This window comes from Tursiops truncatus, chromosome 8 (assembly GCF_011762595.2).
Source record: "Tursiops truncatus isolate mTurTru1 chromosome 8, mTurTru1.mat.Y, whole genome shotgun sequence".
In the NCBI taxonomy this organism is placed as follows: domain Eukaryota; kingdom Metazoa; phylum Chordata; class Mammalia; order Artiodactyla; family Delphinidae; genus Tursiops; species Tursiops truncatus.
Window position 1 is genome coordinate 8,010,682 of NC_047041.1, and position 26,862 is coordinate 8,037,543.

At 39.8% G+C, this 26,862-nt stretch overlaps 1 protein-coding gene across 2 annotated transcripts in view; it reads left to right on the forward strand.

The window, feature by feature from the left end:
* Positions 1-26,862, forward strand: part of CDON (cell adhesion associated, oncogene regulated) — a 101,076-nt gene that overhangs the window by 34,726 nt on the left and 39,488 nt on the right. For both annotated transcript variants that reach the window (XM_073808004.1, XM_004319203.4), the window contains 9 exons: positions 5,729-5,865; positions 7,689-7,961; positions 9,246-9,392; positions 10,287-10,430; positions 11,064-11,351; positions 13,628-13,897; positions 18,215-18,568; positions 22,803-23,092; positions 24,690-24,864. In XM_073808004.1, the coding sequence (XP_073664105.1) occupies positions 5,729-5,865; positions 7,689-7,961; positions 9,246-9,392; positions 10,287-10,430; positions 11,064-11,351; positions 13,628-13,897; positions 18,215-18,568; positions 22,803-23,092; positions 24,690-24,864 (2,078 nt within the window). The remainder of the gene's footprint in view (positions 1-5,728; positions 5,866-7,688; positions 7,962-9,245; positions 9,393-10,286; positions 10,431-11,063; positions 11,352-13,627; positions 13,898-18,214; positions 18,569-22,802; positions 23,093-24,689; positions 24,865-26,862) is intronic.

Below are 26,862 nucleotides of genomic sequence, written 5' to 3' on the forward strand. Positions count from 1 at the left end.
AATGGACACGGAAAGCAGTAAGCAAGAGAGGATAATGGTTGGGAATGAATGGTAACTTACTATTTTGAACGCCAGCAAATATTGCCAGAAAGCGTCTGTCAGCAGTTCTTGCGTACAGATTTCTTTTCAGACAAGTACACGTTATAAATTAAAATCACACAGTATAACAACCTCAACACACAACCCCTTAACTTACTTGAAGTGAATTTTGGGTAAAAAGCAGAGATTTTTGTGTCCATGGTGTTTTTTTGTAATTGAAAGTTCAGAGATGGACAAGGTTTGATCAGTGTAGCCTGCGGTGTCCATTATTGTTATTCTTTCTGCAGTTACTTTCATATAAATTTCGAATATTGTTAGAGAAACCCCTAACAGATTAGACAGTGAATGTTGCTTTATGCCCTATAAAATATTTTAATTAATTTCTCAAATTCATGTTTGATATCCACGCTTCGCTTACCTCAGCGTAAGGAAATAAACAGTCTGCTGGTGAGCAGGGGTCCCCCCACGTGCTGGTGGCGGTTGATGGGGATCAACTTGTGCCTTGTTGCCATCTTTTTGGACGACAACCTCAACCATCTATATATTTAATCTTAAAAATGTTTTTACTCCTTGGCCCAATAATTTCACTTTTAAAAGTCAGTTCTAAAGACATGCTTAGAAGAGTAGCTAAAGATTTATGGACAAAGATACTCACAGCAGTATTATCTGTAATAGCGAAAAAACCCCACAAAACCAAAAATATACACATGCACGCACATATAAAAAAGTGGAGCCTAACCAATAGGGAATGGCTAAGCAAATTAAGTGTTGATACCTACATTCAATAAGTATCTATAGCGGTTACAAATTATGTTTATGAAAAATTTTAATAAACATGATCATTAGGTGATAAATGAAAAAAGCAGGATTTAAAACTATATTCCATATATATTATGATCTTCAGTTATGTAAATATACACCATATGAAAAGGATTAGTTGAAAATGGATTGAGATATTGATGTGTTACCTTTAGGTGAAAGAATTGTCATGCTTACTTGCCTTGTTTTTGTACATTCATTCCACATTTTTGTGCTAAATGTGTGATCTTCTTTGTCATTGAGTATTTGTAGAAACTTTCTGTTAACAATTTTCTCCTTGATAAAATAGCATATTCACTGTAGAATATGTGAAAGAAAACCTTGAATATTTTGTTTAAAATATCACCTGGCATTATGTTAACCACATTGGATGCTTAAAAAAATATTCTAAATGAGAAAGACACTGCAGTCTGAAAAATGGCAATGTAATTTAAATCAGAATTCTGTTTTATCTGATACGATTTAAATCCAAATTCTGTTTTGAATTTTTACATGAGAATATTTGAATGGTACGTATGCTAGAACAGAGGTCAGACAGACCTTTTCTCTGCTGGCCACTGTGTCCAGATCAGAAGAGGAGGATGAGATAACAGTTTCTATGCAGAGGAAATTAGGGCTGTTTTCTCCCTTGCCGAGAAAGATGCCATACGTGCTAAGGCCACTGATCTGTGTGTGAGAAGATGGCAGGAACCTTGTTCAGTTATGATAAACTTGGCCAAACAAATTGTTCATTTGCGAGCAGTGCAGGGAAATGATACATATTTATATGTATGTGTATATAAATTAAAAAAATATAAAATTTGTATATACTTATGTACATTTATAGTATACACATATATTTATGTATAGATGTTAGATATGTATGTTAAAATATATTTTTTGTTTTCCAATAACTTAACTAGTCAAGTAGCAATAGCACTAATATTATTAAGAAGTTTCCTCTTTCGACAAATATAGTACTTTTGAAAGTGACATGGTATTGAATAACTTTCCAGCAGTGCTAATGCATATACCCTGATTTATACATCCTCTAACCCTCCTTACGGTCAGGGATGTTTGTTTGTGAGGTTGGACCTAGGTTGCTCTTGGTGGCTGTTGAATATAATTTCAAGCCACCTGACCCGTAGAGCAACAGAACCCAGGTTGTTGTCCTGAATATCACAATTTTCTAACAAGCTGAGCAGGCTTGCCACAGAGAAATATAAACCAAGTCAACAAATATTTAGTCAGTGACTGTGAGGGTCATAATTTCTTTCCAACCTCTCAAATCAACTGACAGCATGTTAACCTAATAGAAAGATAGGCACATTCCTGTGTGATAATATTTAGGTAGCAATAATGAGCTGTGATGTTTTAAAGGACAGCTGTAAAGTAACTCACTAGATCACGTGCTGGGGTTAAAGTTGACTCTGGAATTTGTTTCACTGCTTTTCAATAAATAAATAGTCGAGGAAAGATTTGGCAAAAGGAAGAAACTCTCTTCCTTGTCCTCAGGAAGGTGCCTCCTGTTAACAAGTTGTTTGAATGTTTACTCTGCCGTGACTGCCTAGCAATGGTGTGTCAGTTCTTACCCTTGAACCAAGGGAAGAATTCAAATAAACCAAAAAGGTTTTCACACAGCTGGCCCCTTCTGCCAGCGGGTGGTACCAGAGTATTTTCTCCCACTTTTAAAAGAGCTCAGCAAGGGCTTCCCTGGTGGCGCAGTGGTTGGGAGTCCGCCTGCCGATGCAGGGGACACGGGCTCGTGCCCCGGTCCGGGAAGATCCCACATGCTGCGGAGCCTGCGCGTCCGGAGCCTGTGCTCCGCAACGGGAGAGGCCACAACAGTGAGAGGCCCGCGTACCGCAAAAATAAAAAAAGAAAAAAAAAAAAGAGCTCAGCAAGAAAACATTTAAAAGGCATTCCTCGAACTGATAGTCCACGATGTAGATAAACTTGAGTTTGCAACTTGGAGATTTTGGAGCACCTGGTGTAGAGAAGTGAGCAGATCCTGGGAGATATTTGATTTATTCAAAGCCATACTTACGGTGCCTTACTTTGTATTACTACCCAGTTTTATCAATGGTTAGAATTAACCTTTCTTTTCACAGATGAGTACACACGTAGACTTCTCATTTCTTAAATGTCATTAGTGTAACTCTGGCATTACATTTTGTTGTATTCTGTAGTCAGATTCTGTGTCCTGGCCAAGCAGGAATGTAGGGGAGAATTTGTCGACACAATAACCACTCTTTGGATCTCTAGCCTAGCATGGTGCCTGGCATACAGTAGGTGCTTACTTTATGTTTGCTAATTTTTGAAATCATATATATGAATGCATAAGTGAATGAAAGAATAAAAATATAGCTAGGTTACACTGAATTCAGTAGAGATAACAGTTCTCATTAAATACTACTCTCTAAGGTACTTCTGGGAATTACGTTACATTAAGGTATTCCTTTCATTTTAAGAAACATCCAGTGCCTCTTTTCTGCTAGGCATTAGAATTTGCAAAGTTGGATATGACATCATTCTTGCCTTCAAAGAGGACATAGTTATGTAACCAGATAAATTGCAGAGCACAGTAGTGAGTGCAGTGGTAGATAGTGACCAAGGTGTAGGAGTAGCACAGAGAAGGAATGAACCATATCTGGAGGATGGCATGGACCTTGTGAATATTCCGAATTTATTCATCTTGTTTACTTTCCATCTCTCCCACAGAATGTAAGGTATACATTTTTGTCTGTTACTTATTTTTACTTACATATATATTTAAGTGCTCTGTCTCCAGCTCTTAGAATAGTACCCATCATATAATAAACATTCAGTAAATATTTGTTGCATGAATGAATAATTTTCCTTCCAAAAGGAATTTACCAATTATATTTCACCCACGAGATATTATAGTGATTTTTACGCACATCCTTACCAGTGCTGGGTTTGGTGAAACTTTTTTTAGCTTTGTAAATGTGTTGTATTATCTCTATATTAAAAAAACACATAAACAAACATTTCCATGGCTGCCGTCCATCCATCCCCAGCAATTCTCTCTGTTTTTCTGCTGCCCTTTTATAGCAAATCCTTGAAGGAGTTTTCTGTGCCTGTTTCTTCATTTCCTCCCTTCCCATCCTATCCTGAACTGATCAGACTTTTGTCCCTTCTCCACTGAAACCGTTCTTGCTATATCACCCATGGTCTTCTTCATGGCTTTCTGATGCCATCTTATCTTAACTCTGTTTCTCACCAGTGTTTGAGATGGGTTGATTACTCTCTTCTTCCAGAAATATTTTCCATTTTTCTCCCTAGATGCAACATTCCCCTGGATTTCTTCTTATTTTGTTGGCTACTTCTTCTTAGTCTCCAGTATTACTTCTTTCTCCTCTATTCAGTGTCTAAAGGTTGGAGTATCTTTCCTCCTCTATCATATTTTCCTTAGTGTTTATCTAGCGCCAAGGCTTTAGTACATGTAACATCTGCATTTTCAGCTCTGACTTCTTCCCACAGCTCCAGACTCCTATATGCAACTGTCGACTAGTTACTGGTACTCGGATCCCTCACAGATCTCAGACTTTCCGTGGCCAAAGCGCAGCTGTTGAGCAGCCTCCTCTTCAGCCGTTTGCCCTGCTCCAGTCTTCCCCATTTCAGGAAGCAGAACTTTTACTTATTCTGTTACACCAAAAACTAAGAGTTGTCTTTGATATAGCTCTTTCTCTCACACTTTTTTTTTTTTTTTTTTTTTTTTTTTTTGCTGTACGCGGGCCTCTTACTATTGTGGCCTCTCCCGATGCGGAGCAGAGGCTCACGGGCCCAGCCGCCCCGCGGCATGTGGGATCCTCCCGGACCGGGGCACGAACCCGTGTCCCCTGCATCGGCAGGCGGACTCCCAACCACTGTGCCGCCGGGGAAGCCCTCTCTCACACTTTTTATCCAAACCTTCATCAGCTTGGTTTAAGCTTTAGTGTATGTTCTGAAGCCGGTGATTTTCCTCAGCACCTCCACAGCTGACTCACTGGACTCACCCACCACGTGCTCATCTCTCTCCCCAGCGATCTCGTAACTTCCCGCTTGGTCTCCCTCCTCCATCCCGGCCCCACTTCAGTCTAGTCTCCGTCAGCCAGTGATCTCCTTAAAGCATAATGAGATCCCATCCCTCCCTTCTCTAAGTCCTCCAAGGGTCTGCCATCGCATTTAGAATAAATGCCAAAACCTTCAGCGTGGCCTTTGAAGCTGGGCAGGGTCTAGCCCGGCTTTCCTGTGTGCTCTCTACTTGGCTCATCCCACTCTCACCACAGTGGTCTTTGGATTTCTGCAGACAAACTCGATCCCCACACAGGCCTGCCCCTGGTATTCTCTGCACAATCCATGAGTCCCCCATCTGAAAAAAGGGAAGAAAACCAGGAGCACCTGACTCATAGGCTTGTCGTGAAGGTTCAGTTAATATATGAAAAGCACTGAGATGGTGTCTGGCTCGTACAAGCACTATATAAACGTTAGTTATTATTTTGTTGTTATTGTTTCTGTTTTAAGGAACATAGAGGAGGAATGCATCTGAGTTGTGTTGAGTTTTAGATGGTTGTGAGATGTACAAAGAGAAAGGCGCTAAAGGCCGTTATGTTTTCATTTGGAACGATTGGTTCTGTGTCAAATAAGTGTCTTAGTATCTTGGAAGAATGAGCAGAATTTCTAACTTTAATTTAACGTCTAGAGATTAGCTTGTGAATTGGGAAGATGTGGATCATTGAATGCCTTGTATTTGACGCAGTCTATGTGGAGCTTTCAAAATAGAGGGCAGCCACTGTGTTCATAACTCGGGCTGGCTATTCAGATAAAAAATTCCAACTGTTTTTGTACTTCAGAATTTCTTCCTTTTTTTTTTTTTGATGTCTTTTAGTAAGCCAAGGCCTGGATTTTGCCCTGGAAGTCTGTCCTGCCCGCTTCTGCAATCTGGCGCTATGCATCCAGTTGCTGGACCCTTACAGACACTGCTCTATGTTACTCTCCCGATTCTGTGCTCTTCCGTGAGTCCAGGTAAGAGGAGAAGAATGGTAGTTTGGGCCTGAAGCTTTTCCTCATCTCAATCCTATGAAGAACTTCGACTTTAATGCTTCGACGATAGTGATGGTTTCTAAAGACGTTTGTAAGATTTGTTTGACCAGTGGAATGATTTTAAAACTTTGATTCATTAAGCAATTTAAGGATCTCTTAGGAGTGCTTCTGGGCACTCGCAGGCCTTCCCATCATTGTCCGTATAATTTATTCCTTTTGTTGTCTTGAAAATAAATATTTTCCGAACATGCTTTTTTTCAGTGAGGATATGTTACAAATCTCTGAATTTGGAAATTATGATAGGAATAAAATGCTAACTACACACCACCAAAGAGGAATTTTAGAATCCGTATGTAAGAGTACTCAACTTGGAGTGAGAGAACTTGGTTCAAATCCCAGGTCTCTCATGATCTTGCCTAATTTATTACCTAACTCTGGGTTACTAAAAAGCTTAAATGTGTTTATTATTAAATGTATATGTAAGCCTGAGGCTAATTCATGGCCCATATGCATTTCTTTTTATTTTAGATAAGTGTGAAGATTTATATAGGAGTATATACAAATACGGTGATGTTTATTTATTAAGTAATGTTTGTTTATTATCTTTGTTAAAAATACTGTAAGGGACTTAGACTTAGTAAGGGAAAATTAGTAAGGGAAAATTAGTAAGGGAAAATCAACTTAGTAAGGGAAAATTGATTTAGTGGTTTTTGTTTGTTTGTTTGTTTGTTTGTTTTTTGCGGTACGCGGGCCTCTCACTGCTGTGGCCTCTCCCGTCGCGGAGCACAGGCTCCGGACGCGCAGACTCAGCAGCCATGGCTCACGGGCCCAGCCGCTCCGCGGCATGTGGGATATTCCCGGACTGGGGCACGAACCCGTGTCCCCTGCATCGGCAGGCGGACTCTCAACCACTGCGCCACCAGGGAAGCCCGATTTAGTGGTTTTATTTCTGGGTTTTTTTTTGGCTAAATAGCAACCTCAGATTCAGTCAAGGCATTTCCTTTAATCTTTATTTCTGGTAAAATATCCTATAAAAGTAGATTCAGAAATTTATTATTTTTTTCTTTTAACTATTTTATTACACCAGATTATTAGCATCCCTGTCCCCCGCCCTCATTTTTGGGTGGAGGGGAGGGATCTGTTTTGATACTTGAGCGCAAGAACCCCTCTCCCCCAAGTTACTGGAGGAATAGACATAACAAGTGAAACTATTCCAAACACCAAATAAAAATATTACGATTGATACCCCGTTTATCCTCATATCCCCAAAAGGATAGACTTTGTATTTCGGTGTGGCTTCCTAACTTTCTACTTCTGCGTTCTTAAAAGTTGAACATTACTTATATTAAAGGGAAGTAGTCAAATTATTTTGAGAAAATAATTTGCTCTTAAAGTCAAACCCTGTTGGTAATATGGAAGAGAATTCTTTTGATTTTGAAAGTCATCTTCTCTTTTTCAGATTCTTAATTTCCATTTTTTAAAAGCTACTTCATTAGAAGAGCAGTTTACCATTTCTCATTTATAGAATTAGTATTTTGTTTTATTTATATCATAAGGATTCTCATCTGTGCTGCCCTAACTGTTAAGTTCTCCATTGGTATGTTGCCTTCTTTCTTCCAAAATATAAGAATGTTCCTAGAACTCTTACAAGCTCTCAGGACCATAACGTATAAAGTAAGGGATTGCCTTTCGTTTTGTAGATTGAGATGAAGTATATTAAACTTGCTCTTCTTTCTCTCTCCCCTTGTCTCCTCTTCTCTCCCACTCCCCCCACCCCTTTGCACACGGGGACTGTTCCCTTGTAGACTTGGCACCTTATTTTATTTCTGAGCCATTGTCTGCCGTCCAGAAACTTGGTGGACCTGTAGTACTGCATTGTTCTGCTAAACCTGTGACTGCTCGTATCTCATGGTTGCATAATGGAAAAAGATTGGACAGAAATGTGGAACAGATTAAGGTTCACCAGGGGACGTTGACTATCCTTTCTCTTAACCCCTCCCTGTCGGGTTATTACCAGTGCATTGCCAACAATAGCATTGGCGCCGTTGTGAGTGGTCCTGCAACCATATCGACTGCAGGTGAGTCTGATTTTGTCCCTGTTGCAGATGCTTTTTTCCTGAAATTACTGTTAATACTTGCATTTTTTTGAGTACTTGGAGGAGCGTGGGCTTTGGAGTAAGACACGTATGCGTTCTCATCCCAGCCTTGACACTCGCTGTGTGTTTAACCTGGGGGACGATACTTGAGCCTTGCTTAGTGTCTTCCTCTGTATCAAGGGATCTGGACATTATTTTGTGCAGCGTTAGGACAATTTTCTAACGTGAATCTGAATTTCTTTGTGAGTATTTAAAAGTCCTTAATATCAACAACCAAAAAAGCTGTTGTCCGCTTTGACAGTTACTTCATGCCATCCTTTATCTTTTTTGCACATCTAATTGTTTTATTTGCCTTGATTACAGAGTGATTTTCATGTATTTAATTGAAACCAGGCTAAAGAAGTGGGGTAGAAAAATAACTGTAAGGAAAGGAATGTTGAGTATTGAACTTATGGAAAAATCTGGTATGTGTGGTTTTCTTAGTAAGTTTGAGCCATCTGCCTTTCAAACGGTGATGGCTTCCAGTAATGGAAAGCGTCTTTGTGAGGGCACCCCTATTTACAGAACAAATCTGGATTCCCCAGGAGTAGTGAGTTTGTCATAACTGAGAAGAGTAAATGTTTTGGTAGAGCTGTGACCCGTGGACAGCTCCAAGCCACACACCGGAGGGCTGAATTCCTAGGGGCAGGCTGCAGAGTGCTTTCAGCACTGGCAATAATAAAGAGCCCTTCCATGCAGGCTCCAGCTGTAGTCAACTTAAACCGAGAGAAATTGAGACCTAGTTAGGATATTCAGGTAATTCAAACGATACACTGCTTTTTTTTTTTTTTTTTTTTGATATCCTAGGTTCATTCTTGGAAACCCTTTTATTGCCATGTGAGTAGCTACTAACAGAATAAGGATGCATAGGGAAAGTGAGTTTTGATGAGAGACTGGATTAAGAAGGATTTATCTTGACAGAATGGGAACGATTAGGCTTTATAGTTCTCCCTAATGTTTCAAGAACAGTTTGCTTGCCTTGTAGTCTCCTGGAAGCATTGTCTTCTGGAAAAGGGTGCCATGACTAAGCCCCAGCTCTCAACTGTGCACCCCTACCCCAACTGCTTTCTAAGATAAAAAGATCCTGCTACTTTGGGAACTGGGATTAGCTGCCACAAATGGCCATGGTGCAGATGTTGTTTCTAGCTTTACAATTTCCTTTGGGAAAGAGAGTTCAAATTTACATTTATTGATTGATCTATCTACTTATTTACTTATTTCTTTTAGTTCTTGGTGATTTTGGTTCATCAACAAAGCATGTTATTACAGCAGAAGAAAAAAGTACTGGTTTCATTGGCTGCAAGGTACCAGATAGTAACCCCAAAGCTGAGGTGCGCTATAAAATCCGGGGAAAGTGGCTGAAACATTCCACAGGTGAGACCTCTTACGACAAGCCAAGGGCACCCAGAGAACAAATGGGATTAACCAACTACCGTTAAGCTCTGCGTGCTAGGGGCTGTAGACACAGAAACACATAAGATACATTGTCTCTACTGTTGGGAGTCAAGTGGAGTAGTTTAGACACATGGTTACAGTATGAAATAGAACATAGTACAGAAGACAGTCCAGAAATGATTACAGCCCCGCACCCCCAAGGCTCACTCCTTCAACTCATTCAGGAATCTACTCAGATATCACTTCCTTTGAGAAGATCGCCCTCATGGCACTATCTGAAATGATGTGCTGTGTTGCTCTGTCCACTTTATTCAGCTTCATTTTCCGTAGCCCTGTGTCATATGCATGACTGTCTGCTTGTTTGTCATCTGTCCCTTTCTCTGCCGCCTTGTTCCTGCATCGGAGCACTGGCAGCATGAGTGCAGGGCTTGCTTTATCTGCTCGCTTCATTGTTGTATCACTTGTGCACAGGCCATTGTTGGCAGAAAATAGGGTCTCAGTACATATTGTTGAGAAGAAATGAATGAAGACGTGAATGACTACTGGGTGGTCAGTGCTGCAGGCAGGGGTTTGCCCAAAGTGGCAGCTGCGGTCGTTGTATCTTTGTCTAAATATGTTTCTTGTGCTGTGGTGTTCTCAGGGAGTGATCTGTTGCCTTGGGGCTCTGATGGGTTTGATTCTGTTACTGTAGTGCTGTTGACTTTTTTTGTTCTGCTTTGACTTTCCTTTTCCTTCATTTAATGAATTTTCCCCGATTGCTTATTTGCTGCTCATGTCACGTCTACATTTAAAGCGTAACTATCAACCTTTGTTGGTCTTAACTTGTGTCCTTCATAAAGAGAGAGGCCTAACTGCATTCCCTTCCTTCCTCAGAGAATTACTTAATCCTTCCATCAGGGAATCTTCAGATTTTGAATGTATCCTTAGAGGACAAGGGATCATATAAATGTGCAGCTTTTAATCCTGTCACACATGAATTAAAAGTTGAACCCATTGGCCAAAAGCTCCTTGTGAGTCGTAAGTATTTGGGGGAATCGTGGTCACTGGGAAGAGTCCTCAGAAGCATTTCTCATAAAAAGTTGGGAAGTGGGAGTTCCTTTTTCTTTCAGATCCTGTTTGTTTATCATGAGAAAGTCTTTACATGCAGAAGTGCATTATAGCATAGTACTGTATATGTTTTAAAAATATAATGACTTCTTAGAAGAGAATTTTGGTCAAGATGACAGGATAGAATTCATGTGGAGAACTTTGCCCTTTGCTCAAATAAAAAGAAATTAGTGAGCAAATATCACTTTGTATCAGTGGTAATCAAATTGGTGGCTAACTGTGAATTACAAAAAAATATTTATCTGTTCTCTTTGAGATACGATAAGTTGTAGTAGCACCAAGAGTCAAAGCATAGTTAAGTAACAGTCCACATACTTGTTGAGAAATTCAACATTTCCAAACTGCTAATTCAGGAGTAGCTCTAAAGGATCATGAAGTCTTTTAAATTTAATTCTCAACTGAAAATGATTTAGTTACCAAACAGGACCTCCTAGTGTAAAGAAGAATAAATGGGAAGATGGGGAAGCTCACAGCTTTGCTAAGGAAGAGGATGGAAGTGAATACATAAGAATCATGATTTTTTATTTTCCCTTCTTTCTCCAGGCCCTTCTTCAGATGACTTTCACATTCTTCACCCCACCCTTTCACAGGCATTAGCTGTTCTCTCTCGTAGCCCTGTGACCCTGGAGTGTGTGGTAAGTGGGATCCCAGCTTCTCATGTGCACTGGCTGAAGGACGGTCAGGACGCTGTGCCGGGAAGCAAGTGGAGAAGGTTGTATTCGCATCTTGCCACGGACAGCATTGATCCGGCGGACTCCGGCAACTACTCCTGTGTGGTGGGAAACAAGTCTGGAGACACCAAACACGTGACTTACGTGGTGAATGTACTTGGTAAGATGTTACTTGTTAAGTGTTTTTTCAAGTCAGGCTATTTTTCTGGTCTAACTGATGTTTGAGTGGAAGATCTATTTGTGAACCATACATGGAATAGAGGCTACCTAGAAATAGCTACCCCAGTACCAAAATGAGCTTCATTTCTCTAAAGGACTGCTGAGTTGGGTAGTGTTTCTGGGTGGCACAGAGCGTTTCACCTGGGATGTTCTTGGGAACCTCACCCCCAACCTGGTTACATAATACAGTAAGTCCCCTACATACGAACCTTCAAGTTGCAAACTTTCAAAGATGCAAACGTGCGTTCGCATGTCTAATCACGTAAGTTAGTTCACGTGTCTGGTGTACATTGTCACGTGTGTGCATCCTCTACAAGTGGCTGTGCTTTTGTGTACTGTACAGTACTGTATAGAGTACAGTAGTGCAGTATCTTTATGTCAAGCCCAGGATGTCCTGAAGCAAGTGTAAAAGCAGCGGTGGTGTAGCTGGTTCTATACTATATAGCCGATTGTTAGTAGGGTTCCTAAGCTAACTTTGTTGGACTTAGGAGCAAATTGAACTGACGAACGCACTCTCGGAATGGAACTGGTTCATATGCAGGGGACTTATTTACAGAGCTGGTTCTTCCTTCTCGATGACGTGGAGGAAAGAGAGTGGAATTCAACAGGATGCAAGATTCTGGGCTGTATCAGTGTGTAGTGTCCAGTAATCGTAACTAAGACAGAGTACTGACTAGAAAATGTCATCTCAAAAAGAAATCATTTCATTTTATTTTCCCTTTTGGAATGCTTTCACTATAGCTGGCTCATAAAATTTGTGTTATTTTCACCCATATTTCTATATATACTGTTTATCTCAAAGCTATTCCTTTCTTCCAGCTACCTATCTCACTGTCATGTGTAGCAGCAAAAATGTTTTCCTTTATCAAAACAGATTTTCATGAAAACTGGAAAAAAAAAGTTTTCATAGTAAATATAGTTTTTGTAAAGCTTCTACACCTGTTTATGTGCAACAGTGGCCTGACGTAGGTTACACTGGAATTAATACAAGTGTATGGCAAGTGGGCTTTAAAATTTAATGCTAATTAGGACTAGATTAATATGCATGGTCATTTAATTTGGACATATGTTACAAATGCCGATACATGATGTACTCTGTCCAGGTAATAAGTGACTTGATGCAGAAAGAAAAAGACAAATACCGTATGCTAACACATATATATGGAATTTAAGAAAAAAAAAATGTTATGAAGAACCTAGGGGTAAGACAGGAGTAAAGACACAGACCTACTGGAGAACGGACTTGAGGATATGGGGAGGGGGAAGGGTGAGCTGTGACAGGGCGAGAGAGAGTCATGGACAGATATACACTAACAAACGTAAGGTAGATAGCTAGTGGGAAGCAGCCGCATGGCACAGGGATATCGGCTCGGTGCTTTGTGACCGCCTGGAAGGGTGGGATAGGGAGGGTGGGAGGGAGGGAGATGCAAGAGGGAAGAGATATGGGAACATATGTATATGTATAACTGATTCACTTTGTTTTAAAGCAGAAACTAACACACCATTGTAGAGCAATTATACCCCAATAAAGATGTTAAAAAAAGTGACTTGATGGATACTAAAGGAAAATTTTTGCCCAGAATACATGTAACCTCAAAGCAGAATTGAGCATAAAAAGAATTTAACTTCCAAATAAGCATTCTTCTGTTTTGGCTTTTGCGTAGTGTGAAATCCAGGGAAATGATTACTTTATTTCAAACAGATCACCTGGAACAAACGCTCAGAGAAGCCAAAGATAGAAACTCTGCATGTATGTATGTGTGTGTGCATTTGTTGGGTTGGCGGAGGGTGGTTAAGTGGGAGGAGAGATCTATAAAAAGAGGCTATAATGTTTTAGTAACATATGGTTTATCCTATTGGAGGAAATTTTTTCTTGATGACCATGGTGGATGGGAGAATGTGAGGAAATAATACAATTCGGTTTCAACTAGTTATTGAGGAGAGTTTGTATGACTCATGTGATAATCTAAAAAGTACATCTTGAGGGCTAGACTTTAATTTATGTTTATTTTATTTTTTATTAAGTTTTTACTGGAGTATAGTTGATTTACAATGTTGTGTTAGCTTCTGGTGTACAGCAAAGTGAATCAATTATACATACACATATATCCACTCTTTTTTAGACTCTATTCCCATATAGGTCATTATAGAGTATTGAGTAGAGTTCCCTGTGCTAGACAGTAGGTTCTCATTAGTTCTTATTTGTTTTATTTTTAGAACATGCTTCCATTTCTAAAGGACTGCAGGATCAGACAGTGTCTCTGGGTGCCACGGTGCAATTCACGTGTGAAGTTCATGGGAACCCAACCCCCAACCGTACCTGGTTTCACAACGCACGGCCCATTCGTCGTTCCCCACGACATCTAACTGTGGGAAATGGATTGAAAATCAGGGGTGTTACCATGGAAGATTCTGGGCTGTATCAGTGTGTAGCAGATAATGGGATTGGATTTACGCAGTCTACTGGGAGACTGGAAATTGAAAACGGTAGGCTTTTAGGTCATGTAATCATAGGAGATTTTACTTTACAGATGGGGTTTTGTTCTGGTTAAAAATTAAATCATTTTTGCAAAAAAGGAAATAATCCTATCACCATAACAGAGCAGTGTTCATTTTCCATGTTCCTTTCTAGTTGCAGGTAGGCATTTCCATGAAGAAGCAACCTTATTTAATCACGCTTATTTAAAAATTTTTTTTATAATATTTTTTCAACAGATACTGCATAGTTTTGAAAAGGCATAATTTTGAAAAGCACATGGTAAAAGTCTCACTCATGTTCCCCAGCCGGCCAGATTTCTCTTTAGAACTAACTAGTTTTATCATTTTCTTGAATATCCTTGTATGCATGTATATAATCAATTACATATAACATGTGAGCTTGTGTGCATTTAATAACAATGTCTGGTTTTTTTGTTTTTGAACGTAAATGGTGGTAGCATTCATATAAATTACCTTGAAGTGTTCCTTAAAAATTTTTCCTTGAATTTTACCTTAAAAATTACCTTGAACTTTTCACTTCACACATATCTTGGACATCTTCTCATATGGTACATTAAAGAGTATTTTCATTTCTTTTTAAAAATGGCTGCTTAGTCTTCCGTTGTATAGTTGTGATGATTTGACTAGTACCTCATTGATGGCTGTTTCTAATCCTTCACTATTACAAGAAGTCTACAATGGATGTCCTTCCACATAGATTATTTTGCACATGTGTGAATATCTCTAACATAAATTCCTAGAAATGAACTTGCTGAATAAAAGCATGTATGTCTTGGTAATTTTGATAGATATCACTGCTCTCCAAAATAGTTACTAGTTTACACTCCCACTAGCAATGTTTCCACATATCCTCACCAAGGTGTGGTGGTGTCAAAATTTCTGTTTAGTCTTTGCCAATCTGATAGGTTTTTTAAAAAGTACCTTTTGGGCTTCCCTGGTGGTGCAGTGGTTGAGAGTCCGCCCGCCAATGCAGGGGACACGGGTTCGTGCCCCGGTCCGGGAAGATCCCACATGCCGCGGAGCGGCTGGGCCCGTGAGCCATAGCCACTGAGCCTGTGCTCCGCAACGGGAGAGGCCACAGCAGTGAGAGGCCCGTGTACCGAAAAAAAAAAAAAAAAAAAAAAAAAAAGTACCTTTTGATCTATATATTTTTTATTATTATGAATGAAGTTGGGCATCTCATCATGTGTTTATGAGCCATTTGAATTTGCTTTCCTGTGTATTGCCTGTTCATTGTCTTTTGCCCATTTTAAATTAGGTTGTTGGTCTTTTTTCTTATTTATACGAGTTCTTTATATATTAGGGAAATGAATCTTTTGTCTGAGAGTTATAAATATTTCAAATTTCAAAGAATCAGGATGATAGAGACCAATTCTCTGAACTTGGTGCAATTAATTTAGATGTTAATAACAAAAAATAATTTTTAAATGGCATGTATTTGGAAACTTAGAATTATATTTCTCAATAGCTGGGTCAAAAATCATAATGGAAATTTAAAATTCTTTCAATGATAATGAGTGTCAAATTGTGTGGGATATAGGAAAAAGGAACATAGAATTTATAGCCTTAAATGCTTATAAAAGAAAGCTAGTAAAACTGAAAATTAGTGAACTACGTAAAATAAGAGAATAGATTTAAAGAAAACAGAAGAAAGGAGATAATAAAGATACGGGCAGAAATCAATTAAATAGAAAATGAAGATAAAATAGATCAGTAAAGATAAAGTTTAACTAAGGAGTTATTCCAGTAATCAATCAGAAAATTTAAAGTATTATTCATCCTATTTAATGAATAAAGGAGAAAAACAATATGATTATCTCCATAGAAGCAGAAAAACATCTGACATAATTCAGTATCTATGATAGACACTTTTAGGAAAACAGAAATAGAAGGAACTTTCTTAACTTGATAAAGAATATCTAACAAAAACTCACAGGAAGCATTACTTTTAATGGTGAAATGTTTAAGCATTCCCTTTAAAATCTCTTTTAGTTGTCATCATAGTGGAGATTCGCATCAGTACAGAATGACAAGAAAAAGAAATGAAAGATGTAAGGGTAAGAGAGAAAGAAAACGCAGTCGTTATTCATTCACAGCTGCTATGGTTGTCAATATAGAGAATCCTCAATAGTTTGTTGGCAAATTGTTAGAAATAATAAAAGCTTTTAGCAAGGTGGCTGGATAAAGACCAATAAACAAGAATGTTGCCTTTCTATGTACGAGTGTATTAGCCAGGTTTCTCTAGAGAAACAAAACACAAGAGGATCTATAATATACACATAGGAGGAGATTTATTATAGAAACTGGCTCACACAGGTATGGAGGACAAGTCTGCCATCTACATACTGAAGAAGGAGGGAAGCCAATGATGCAATTGAGCTGTGGGAGGAGGAGTGATGGTATAAGTCTCAACCTAAGTCCAAAAGCCAGAGGTCCAGGAGCACTGATGTCCAGTGTCCTAGGGCAGAAGAAAGATGGCTCAGCTCATAGAGAGAATTCGCGCTTCCTCTGCATTTTTGTTCTACTGAGGCCCTCAACGGATTGCATGGTGCCCACCCACATTGAGAGGGCCATCTGCTATACTCGGCTTACCAATTCAGATGCTAATTTCTTCTGGAAACACGCTCACAAACACAGCTAGTTATCTGGGCATCCCTTAGCCCAGTCAAGTTGACACAGAAAATTAACCATTACAATTAGCAACAGACAGAAAAAGTAATTTAAAAGACACTCTAAAAGAAGAAGAACAAGAAAGTGGGGACCTTGCTTTACCAGATATTAGAATATACACAAAAATCTATAGTAATTAAGACAGTGTTGTATTATTGGTGCAGGAACAGACAAATAAGACTCTTGGAACAAGACAGAGACCACCAACAAGGATTTGCACTAAGGATTTGACTTAGGTGGCATTGCAGATCACCAAGGGGAGGATATCCATTTCAAGAGTTGATGCAGGATAATTGGTTATCAAAATGGAGAAGAAATTAAATCTCTAACTCACATTGTACACAAAGACACATTTCCAGTGGATTAAAGACCTATATATGAAAGGCAAAATGGCAAAGTTTTTGAAGAAAATATAGAAGAATATCTATATGATCTGGGTAAAACTTTTCAACAAGACATTTTAGGCTAATTTTTAAGAAAAGATTGGTATGACTACATTAAAATTAAAGCATCCTTATTTTTTAAAGATACCATTAAAAATGAAAAGCAAAGCAATAAACTGAGAGAAGATACTAGTAACATATGTAACTAGCAAAAGAGCAGTACCTAGTACTTACAAAGAATTCAGAACCATTACAAAAAGGATAAAGGATCCGACAGAAAAATGGACAAAATGCACTTCACAGAGGAGGAAAAATGAGTGGCAGATAAATACGTGAAAAGATAGTCAACCTCATTAGTACTGAGGGAAATGCAGGTTACGACCCATGAAAGCATTTTATAGTTCTTAGATTAGTAAAATTTCAGAAATCTGATCATTGTTGATAGACTTCGTCAAACACAGGAAGTAGGACTGGAAAAGGAGAAAGATGTGCTGGAGAAAATGTCATTTGTAATCGATATTCCATTGTGAGATCACTTAAAAATACCGCCCCCCCCCCCAAAAAAAAATACCTGAGACCAGAAGGAAAGAGTCGGTGCCACTTGTTTAGAAACAAAAATTTGTTCGTGTATTTGGTCAGAAATATGTTTGTCAACCGTAATTCAGAACAGGTTTTTCTCCCAGGATTTTTGGGATCAGATTTTTGCGCCCTGGAATTGACTGTCTTTTTGAAGGACTATTATTTAGTTTTATACTTCTTTACACCTTTTTCATGTTAAAGTCTGAGGTTTTGGCCTCACGTGTTCTGGATTTACAGTGGTCAGATGCGCTGAGGATGCAAACTGGAAAACTCTCTGTGGATTCCTTTATATACATTCCTTTCTTTCTGAAGGACAGGCAACCTATGTGGGAAATGTCTAGGAGCCCACACGATGAAAAATTCTACTTTTGATTGACTGCTTTACTTGGTGAAAGTTGAGAAGCAAACTAACAAGGAAGGAGATATCTTTGTTCTAATCATGACTATGATCATTACTACTTGCTAACGACATTGCAAGCACTGTTACTTCAGTGAATGCACATGTTCACCACACTGTTCTGCATGTAAAACACTGTTTAGAAACACACATATAAAAGATGTTTCTAAGACAGCTACTTGCGCACGACACAACATTTACGTAATAGGATGAAATTATTTTGCATTGTAGATACTGTAATGTTCTTAATTTATGTGAATTACTTTTTTTTAACAGACAGTGGACTCAAGCCTGTTATAATTACGGCACCAGCAAGTGCAGAGGTGGCCTCTGGAGGCTCCGTGACTTTCTCCTGCAATGCCACCGGGGTGCCAGTTCCAGCCATTCGTTGGTACGACAGGCATGGACTGATAACCAGCCATTTGTCTCAAGTTCTTAGATCTAAATCCCGGAAACCACACTTATCAAGACCTGGGGGTTCTGACCTGGAGCCTGTGTACTTCATCATGTCCCAGGCTGGCTCAAGCTCTCTGTATATTCAGGCTGTTACTCGGGAACACGCTGGGAAGTATACCTGCGAAGCTGCAAACGCACACGGCACCACACAGTCGGAAGCCGTCCTCGCTGTTGGTGAGTTGCCATTAGTATCTTTTCCCAGGTGAATGGTTTCCTTTGACAGTAGGGGATAAAGTGATTGGAAGTAGATTTCAATGAGTCTAGCAACCTCTAAATATATATGTATTTACCAACAACAGTGAAATGTAGAATTGCATTTTTTGGTATTTGGCCTTATGCGAACCAGATGAACTTTGGTCTCCACTTCTGGTGGGTTTGTTAAGCTTGTAGTTGTTCTATAGGACACTTTCATTTGGGAGCAAGCCCAAGGTATGACTTTGGGGCATTAATACTTTTGGTTTTCTAAGCTGAAAATATCGTTGCAAATATTTTCAGGTGGGCCCTTAGTAAGGATAGTATCCAGTCTAAAGAGTTGGCTTTTATTGGGAATGTTGAGTCCTGTGTACTGTCAAACAACACCCATCTGTATATTTGCCTCAACCGTATTCAAAGTTATTGTTCTAATAGGGTGTATAATATAATTTTTTTTTTTTTTTTTTTTTTTTTTTTTTTTGTGGTACGCGGGCCTCTCACTGTTGTGGCCTCTCCCGTTGCGGAGCACAGGCTCCGGATGCGCAGGCCCAGCGGCCATGGCTCACGGGCCCAGCCGCTCTGCGGCATGTGGGATCTTCCTGGACCGGGGCACGAACCCGTGTCCCCTGCATCAGCAGGCGGACTCTCAACCACTGTGCCACCAGGGAAGCCCTAATATTCTTTATATTTTACTGATTTGGGGTGATGATGACTTAATTTGGAGTACTGGTATATAGAATATCAGTATTATTCAAATTAATTCAAATTTGACTTAATCCACATCCAAATCTTATATCAGGGGGCATTGGTGAGGGTGCCCTACTCATAGGGCTGGTGTGAGGATTCAAGGAGTCTGTACCTGTAAAGTGCTTAGAATGATGTCTGGAAGTAGAATGCCTTCAATAAATACTACGTATTAAGTTACAATTATTACTATCTAATTATTATTAAATTATAATTATCTCTTCTGGTAGTGTTTAGGGAAGAAGAAATAGTTACTGATACTAGTAGACCTTAATAATCCTTAAATAAAGAAGGTAGTTAAGTGTTGCATAAATTTATACACGCATATGGATGTGTATATGTATGTGTATGTGTGTGTTTATATATCTGTTCTGCTAAACAAAAATAGGAGTGGCTCTGCTCAATGTTGTTAGCTGTAAGACAGCTGTCATGCAGGCACTGCTTGGGTATCATTTGGCTGAAATGATTTTCTTTTAAATTTTTTATTTTTTAAAATTTATTTATTTATTTGGCTGTGTCGGGTCTTAGTTGCGGCCTGCGGGATCTTTCGTTGTGGCATGCGGGCTCTTCTTTGCCGCACGTAGGCTGCTCTCTATTTGTGGCGTGCAGGCTCCAGAATGCGTGGGCTCAGCAGGTGTGGCGCGCGGGCTCAGCAGGTGTGGCGCGCAGACTCAGGTGCCCCGCGCCATGTGGGATCTTAGTTCCCCAAACAGGGATCGAATCTGCGGCGTCCCCTGCATTGGAGGGCAGATTCTTAACCACTGGACCCCCCTGAAGTGATTATTTTATGTAAATAAAGGGTAAAGGGAGCCATAGACATCACAGTCATAGCTGATAGAACTAGGTAAGTATCTAGTTGTCTAACTGCCTCACTTTATTTATTTATTTTTTTAAATTTTATTTATTTATTATTTATTTATGTGGCTGTGTTGGGTCTTCGTTTCTGTGCGAGGGCTTTCTCTAGTTGTGGCAAGCGGGGACCACTCTTCATTGCGGTGCGCGGCCTTTCACTGTCGCAGCCTCTCTTGTTGCGGGGCACAGGCTCCAGACGCGCAGGCTCAGTAGTTGTGGCTCACGGGCTTAGTTGCTCCGTGGCATGTGGGATCTTCCCCTGCCCAGGGCTCGAACCCGTGTCCCCTGCATTGGCAGACAGATTCTCAAACACTGCGCCACCAGGGAAGGCCCCTCACTTTAAATATGAGAAATCTGAAGCCCTTAGAAGATACATAACTTGTTTAGATTCGATCTTTCTAGATCTTTAAGATCCCCCTACTCCCAGGATTTTATGTCTTGATAAATACCATTTTTTATGTATAGTAACCCCATGAGCTACATCCTACCTGAGTGGTCCTTTGTTGCTTCTTTTACATGCTCTATAGTAATTACTGAAGTCTAGCTGAGTCTATTAAAGTTCAGAACAGCACATAACAACCCACTTCTTCCCATGGGAATCTGAGCTTATTATTAAATTCTAGCATGCTGGCAGCCTTTACTTTATTTGTTATGAAGGGGGGAGGTAAGCAAGATGACTCTCTCCCCCACCTTTTTTTCTTTCCAGAGACCTTGGGTTTTTGAGGTCCTGGATGTACAAATATTTGTAGAGTGAGTTGTAACTTTTCAAAACTATAATGGGAGTTGGCCTGGGGTCCTAAATAGTTTAGGGTGGGGTTGCTGGTTTGAGTGGTCACAGTGGGAACAACTTTGGCAGATCTGGTTCCGTTCCCTGTTGAACTGGTTTCAACTCAGAGTCATTAATTCATAGACATTACCATAGTTATAGTACTTAGAAAGCCAGAGTTTTATCAATCTGTTTTCCAATTCAAAAAACATTCTACCTTAAAAAATGCTAGATGTCTCTCCTGACCATTTCACAGAGTTATTCTGAAGATAACTTGAGATCATGTATGTGAAGAACCTTTGGGAAGTACTGTGAAGGCCTTATGAATTGTATCTAGTATCTGTGAGTGCTCAAATTCTGTTATCCGGAATGGTAGAAGAAAATTAATTGAATCCCCTTTTTGATAAAAGTTATGGAAAAGTCTCATTGCAGCCTGAACACAAGTGGAATTTTGATACTTCTGCAGTAGACACAGGCTGTAGCATAACATTTTTTCTCACGCCTCTGTATAAACTGAGGCGTGTGGTATTCAAACGCTCCTACAGCCAAATACCACTTCCCGGTGGTGACCTGCCCAGAGGATCCATGAAACACTAATGATAAAAAGGTCCTTGTCCACTGCCCTAAGCCACAGCTAATTGCCTCTACTTGCTAGAGTCCATCTCTTCATTAACAGGCTCTCCACCACACCCTTCACATCCAGCCCACATTCTGACTCACTAGATAAACACGGCTGTTCCAGGAGCAGTATTTGGAAGCTATGTCAGTGACCTTAATTAGTTTTCTTCTCTATTATTTTCCCACTAGCTTCTTGTTTTCTTTGACGGAGGACGCTTCTGGGACACCTTTTCTCTCTTTTAAACAGAGAACCAGAGAACCGACCTGCCACTGTTAGTCCTGTTTTTCGGTCGGTTCTCTGTGAAACTGCAGTAGCTCTCCTAATACAACTCCCACCTTTCACCAGGAATCCGACTTCATTGTGGAAAAGAAACTCTGCCGTTGTTTCCTCAGCTCCCTTCCTCCACAAAAGTAGGAGACTTTTCATTGCCAGTATTAATAGTGCTTTAGAGGAACTGGGCTGTCAACCCTCGGGTTTTATTGTGCTGGAAGTTTGTTTTCATAAATTGCTCTCTCCTCACCATACGTGCTCACCCACGTCCCCTCCCTCTCCCTCCCTCCCCCTCTCCCCCTCTCCCTCCCCCCCCATCACCCCTCTCCACAGCTAGCTTGGGCATCTATCTGTATGTGGCAGCACTACAGTAGGGGTGCCAGGCCTTCTTAAAGCTTAAGCCTGGAAGAGGGCAGCCTCTCTTGGGCCTGGCGTCGGTTAAAACGAGTCACAGGGCAGCTGGGATTCAGCGTGGGAGGGGACTGCTCAAGGGTGTGAATATTGAGATATCTTTGGAGACTAGCTACCCAGTAGGTAATAGCCTGACTCTTGACCTTTTCTTTACTATTTATTTTACTTTTTTCCCAAGGGAATGCATTACTCATTGTGTTTCGTTTACCAACTAGAGTTAAAGTTGTTCTCCAACTTAAAATCTTCTGAGGTTACACTAGCAAATTGCTGTTGTAAAAGAGGGAATGCTGGTGTCGAGCAAGGAAGAATAGCATCCTTTCAGCTACTAAACTCCTGCATCATAGAACTGATTTTTCAGACAATTAATTTGCTCCTTCATGAATAAGAGATGGCTACTGGAGATTAGATGTTTCCATGAATCATAAATTGAAATGTTACCTACTTTAACTTCTAGGGCTCAAACCGTGCTGACAGTGTGTTAGATCACTGTATGAGAGACCCTGAAATAATGAATTTCTTCTATCTCCTCTTTTTCTTTCTCCCTTTCTCTGCAGTTCCTTTTGAAACAAATACAAAAGCAGAAATAGTCACACCTTCTGATCCCACTCAGAATGATAAAAGTGATGGTTCAGAAACTGGACTATTGAGCTCATTTCCATTGAAGGAACATTCCAGGGCTACAGAATCATCATCAGAGAAAAATGCTAGTGGTGCCTCTGTCCCCGATGCCCCCATCATTCTGAGCCCCCCACAGACGCACACACCAGATACGTACAACCTGGTCTGGAGGGCGGGGAAGGATGGCGGGCTGCCCATCAACGCCTATTTTGTGAAGTATCGAAAGGTAATGTCTTCTCATTTATCATCTTTCCCTTCCCACACCTTCACATCCTGTGTATAACACATGCTTATTATCTTTCACATTTGTGGAGTGGCAGGAAACAGGAGTGTCCCAGAATGATGAGTTTGGGAGAGAAATGCCAGCAATCATGCTGGATTTACCAGTCTTATAAAAGCAGTAAGAATGAAGTACAAATAATTTCCCCTCAAATTGGGATTCTAAGAACCCAGTAGCTTCTAGACATTTTTAATCAAATATTTTAATCCCTTGGGTATAAAATTCTATAAACCAATTTTTAAAAAGTAATTCCTTCCCTCTCTGAGATGGCAGAATGCAGTTTATTTAGTAAAAAAGCAGTTTCTTATTAGAAACAACTGTTTGAACAAAGTTGTCCCTTATAATCTCTGACAAATGTTTTCATTTCAAGTTCTCTTCTTAATTGTATTAAAACCTTACATTGTTTGGTCATTTATTATGATGAACCTTGATTGTCTCAGTTGATTTTTCAGATGATGTTTTTCATCCACAGTCTTCTATTAAAGCAAAATGAAAAAAATCTCCCCTCTTTGTTTAATGAGACTAAATGAAATGGGAGGAGATGCACTCATATTTAAAATAATTTTCTATGTTCAAGACATTTTGGTATCCATCATTTAACAGTAATATTTTTTCTTTAGGTATTTTTTTATTGAAGTATAGTTGATTTACAATGTTGTGTTAATTACTGCTGTACAGCAAAGTGATTCAGTTATACCTATAGATACATCCTTTTTTTCATATTCTTTTCCATTATGGCTTATCACAGGATATTGGATATAGTTCTCTGTGCTATGCAGTAGGACCTTGTTGTTTATCCATCCTGTATATAAAAGCTTACATCTGCTAACCCTAGCCTCCCACTCCATCCCTCCCCTTATAGTAATATTTTTAATATCTGGAAAAATTAACATGGTGATATTGGAGAGTTTATTCACCGTTTGTAACCTGATGGTTCTAGATGCGGATAGTTTCACTTGTATTCTTATCCACGTGAAACTTCCCATGTAATGTTGGCTCTTGGTTCCATTAATCGAGACCCAACGGATTGGATCTCTTTCTGTTTCCTCGAGCTCACATTGAACAGTGTCAAGACATGAAGCAAGACTGTTGGAAATATATAATGAATAATTATATAATTTATAGACATACATAATATATATTTTGATTTATCATATATCATGCATAATATATACTATCATTAATACATGTTATTGTATACTTATTTAATTCTCCCATTAGCCCAGTAAGAAAGGAGCATTGTTTCCATTATAAGAAAAGGAAACAAACTGGGTGATCAAATAACTTGCTTGAGGCCGTAAGTTAGTGGCAGCTAATGGAGCAGGAATCTTTTCACAGTGAGAATCCCTAAGTTCTTGCTATAGGGCTCCTTCTATTTCTTAATGTGGAGAGGTGTTACATCTCTTTCACTTTTGATAGTGTATTACTTCCCAAAATTCATCTGGAATTGAATGATTTCTCGTTTTTATCCAGTTGGAATGGAAGATTCTTCTGCCCTGTATCTCGTTTTTTTTTAAAAAATGCCTTATTTTCCCTTGAGTAGCTGGAAGGTGGTGTTGGCGTGGTGGGAAGATGGCACACAGTTCGAGTCCCAGGAAGTGAAAATGAGCTCCATTTAACGGAACTGGAGCCGTCGAGTCTCTACGAAGTTTTGATGGTGGCAAGGAGTGCAGCAGGTGAAGGACAGCCTGCCATGCTCACCTTCCGAACCAGCAAAGGTGAATATAATCTTCCTTAAGTGGAAGGAGTTGGCTGTCTTGATGTCGCTTTAATAATAAGTGTCTTTTGGGGTAGTAGAGATTCTTGTTTATAGAGCTACTAAATAAACCTTTTATAGTAACGTTCGAAGCCACGTTTGGATGGTTGTATTCTTCTATTCCATCCAGTATTTCACAGATATTTTTGAGGGCTTGTTATAGGTAAGACAGTAGGGTAGGTGACGCAGGGAAGATGAAGATGATCAAGACAAGATCCATCCTAACGGAGCTTCTGCTTTGTTAAGAAAGGTAACATATATGCATAAATACCAACTCAAGGCAAAGTTTCAGTTCAGCTAATGTTTACTGAATGGCTTCTCTGTGCCAGACAATAAACAAAATAGACAATACTCCTTTGCCCTCATGGAGCTTCCATTCTAGTTGGGAGAGATACGTGATAAGAACATTAGTAGGTGGTGAGTGTTAGCAAGAGAAATAAATTAAGGGATGGGTATAGTATAGGAAGTGTATGAGATAGCAGTTGTCACAATTTGAGCAGGTGGCCAGAGAACTCCTCAATGAGTAGTTGAGAGCAGAGCAGAACTTAAAGGAGGTGCGTGAAAACCATGTGGGTATCTAGGGCAAGAACATCCCAGTAGAGAGGATAGCATGTGCAAAGGCCCTGGGGTGGGTGTACTTGGTGTGCCCTAGGAACACTGAGGGGCCGTAGTGATGGGAGTAAAGTACGTGGGGAGGGGAGAACGCTCAGGGAATTGGCAGAGTGGCCAAAGCACTAAGTACGTTGTCCACCCTGCAAGGACACTGACTTTGAACCTGAGTGAGCCAGAAGCTTTGGAGGGTTTTGAGCAGAGTTGTGACACAATCTGTTGTGTGTTTCAATGGGACATACTGGCTGTAGGGTAAGGATAGACTGGAGGAGGGCAACGGAATAGGGAGAGAAACCAGATCTGACAAGGACTAGGAAAGACTTACAGAGAAGGTGCCAGAGGATAGTCTTTCTGTGGGGTAGCTTGTGAGGGTAGCTTGATTGAAAAGATGCCATTGCAGGTTGGCCATAAATGAACAAAAAGACTTCAGTGAGCAGAGATGGGAACTGGAGAGAGGAGTATTCTTAGGGTGGCACAGTATTAAAAAGGAGTTCTGATGATTGAGAAGAAATTGTCTATTGGCTTTTGAAAAAGATCCTTTGGGACTTCCCTGCTGGTGCAGTGGTTAAGAATCCACCTGCCAATGCAGGAGACACAGGTTCAAGCCCTGGTCCGGGAAGATCCCACATGCCACGGAGCAACTAAACCTGTGCGCCACAACTGCTGAACTCGTGTGCCACAACTACTGAAGCCCGCGCACCTAGAGCCTGTGCTGCACAACAAGAGAAGCCACTACACACCGCAACAAAGAGTAGCCCCCACTCGCCGCAACTAGAGAAAGCCCGCGCCCAGCAACAAAGACCCAGTGGAGCCAAAAAAAATTAATTAATTAATAGAACGAAAAAAAAGAAAAAGAAAAAGACCCTTTCATCTAATTAGTGAGTCTGGCCTGAAAAATAATGAGTATTTCTTATTTGAAATGTATTTTGAGTTAACTTCCGTAATAGTCCTTAGTTGTTTATAAAGTCTGACCTACAAATACTGAATAGTAAGCATGTATTTCAGTTTTAAAACAATCACCCAATTTCACTTTTTGCCTCTTGAAATTTTAAAACTTAACATGACAGCTTTCTCGTGCAGAAGCTTAACAGAAGCGCTTAAATAATGAATTTATGTGTCAGAATTAAGAAGTATGTACAGTAAAAAGAAAAATGAGTGAATAGTTTGAAAACCTTCACTCTAGTCATTTGGCTTTTTCACTTGTGTCATTTTCTCTATGTGTAAATTAAAGCTAGCCTGGTGAAGAAAGACACATTTTAGTTATAGGTACTACAAAAAGCCAAAGTAATTTTTAAAGTTAATTCCTCATATTAGCTAAGTAATTACAATGTAGGTTTTAATTTTAGACACT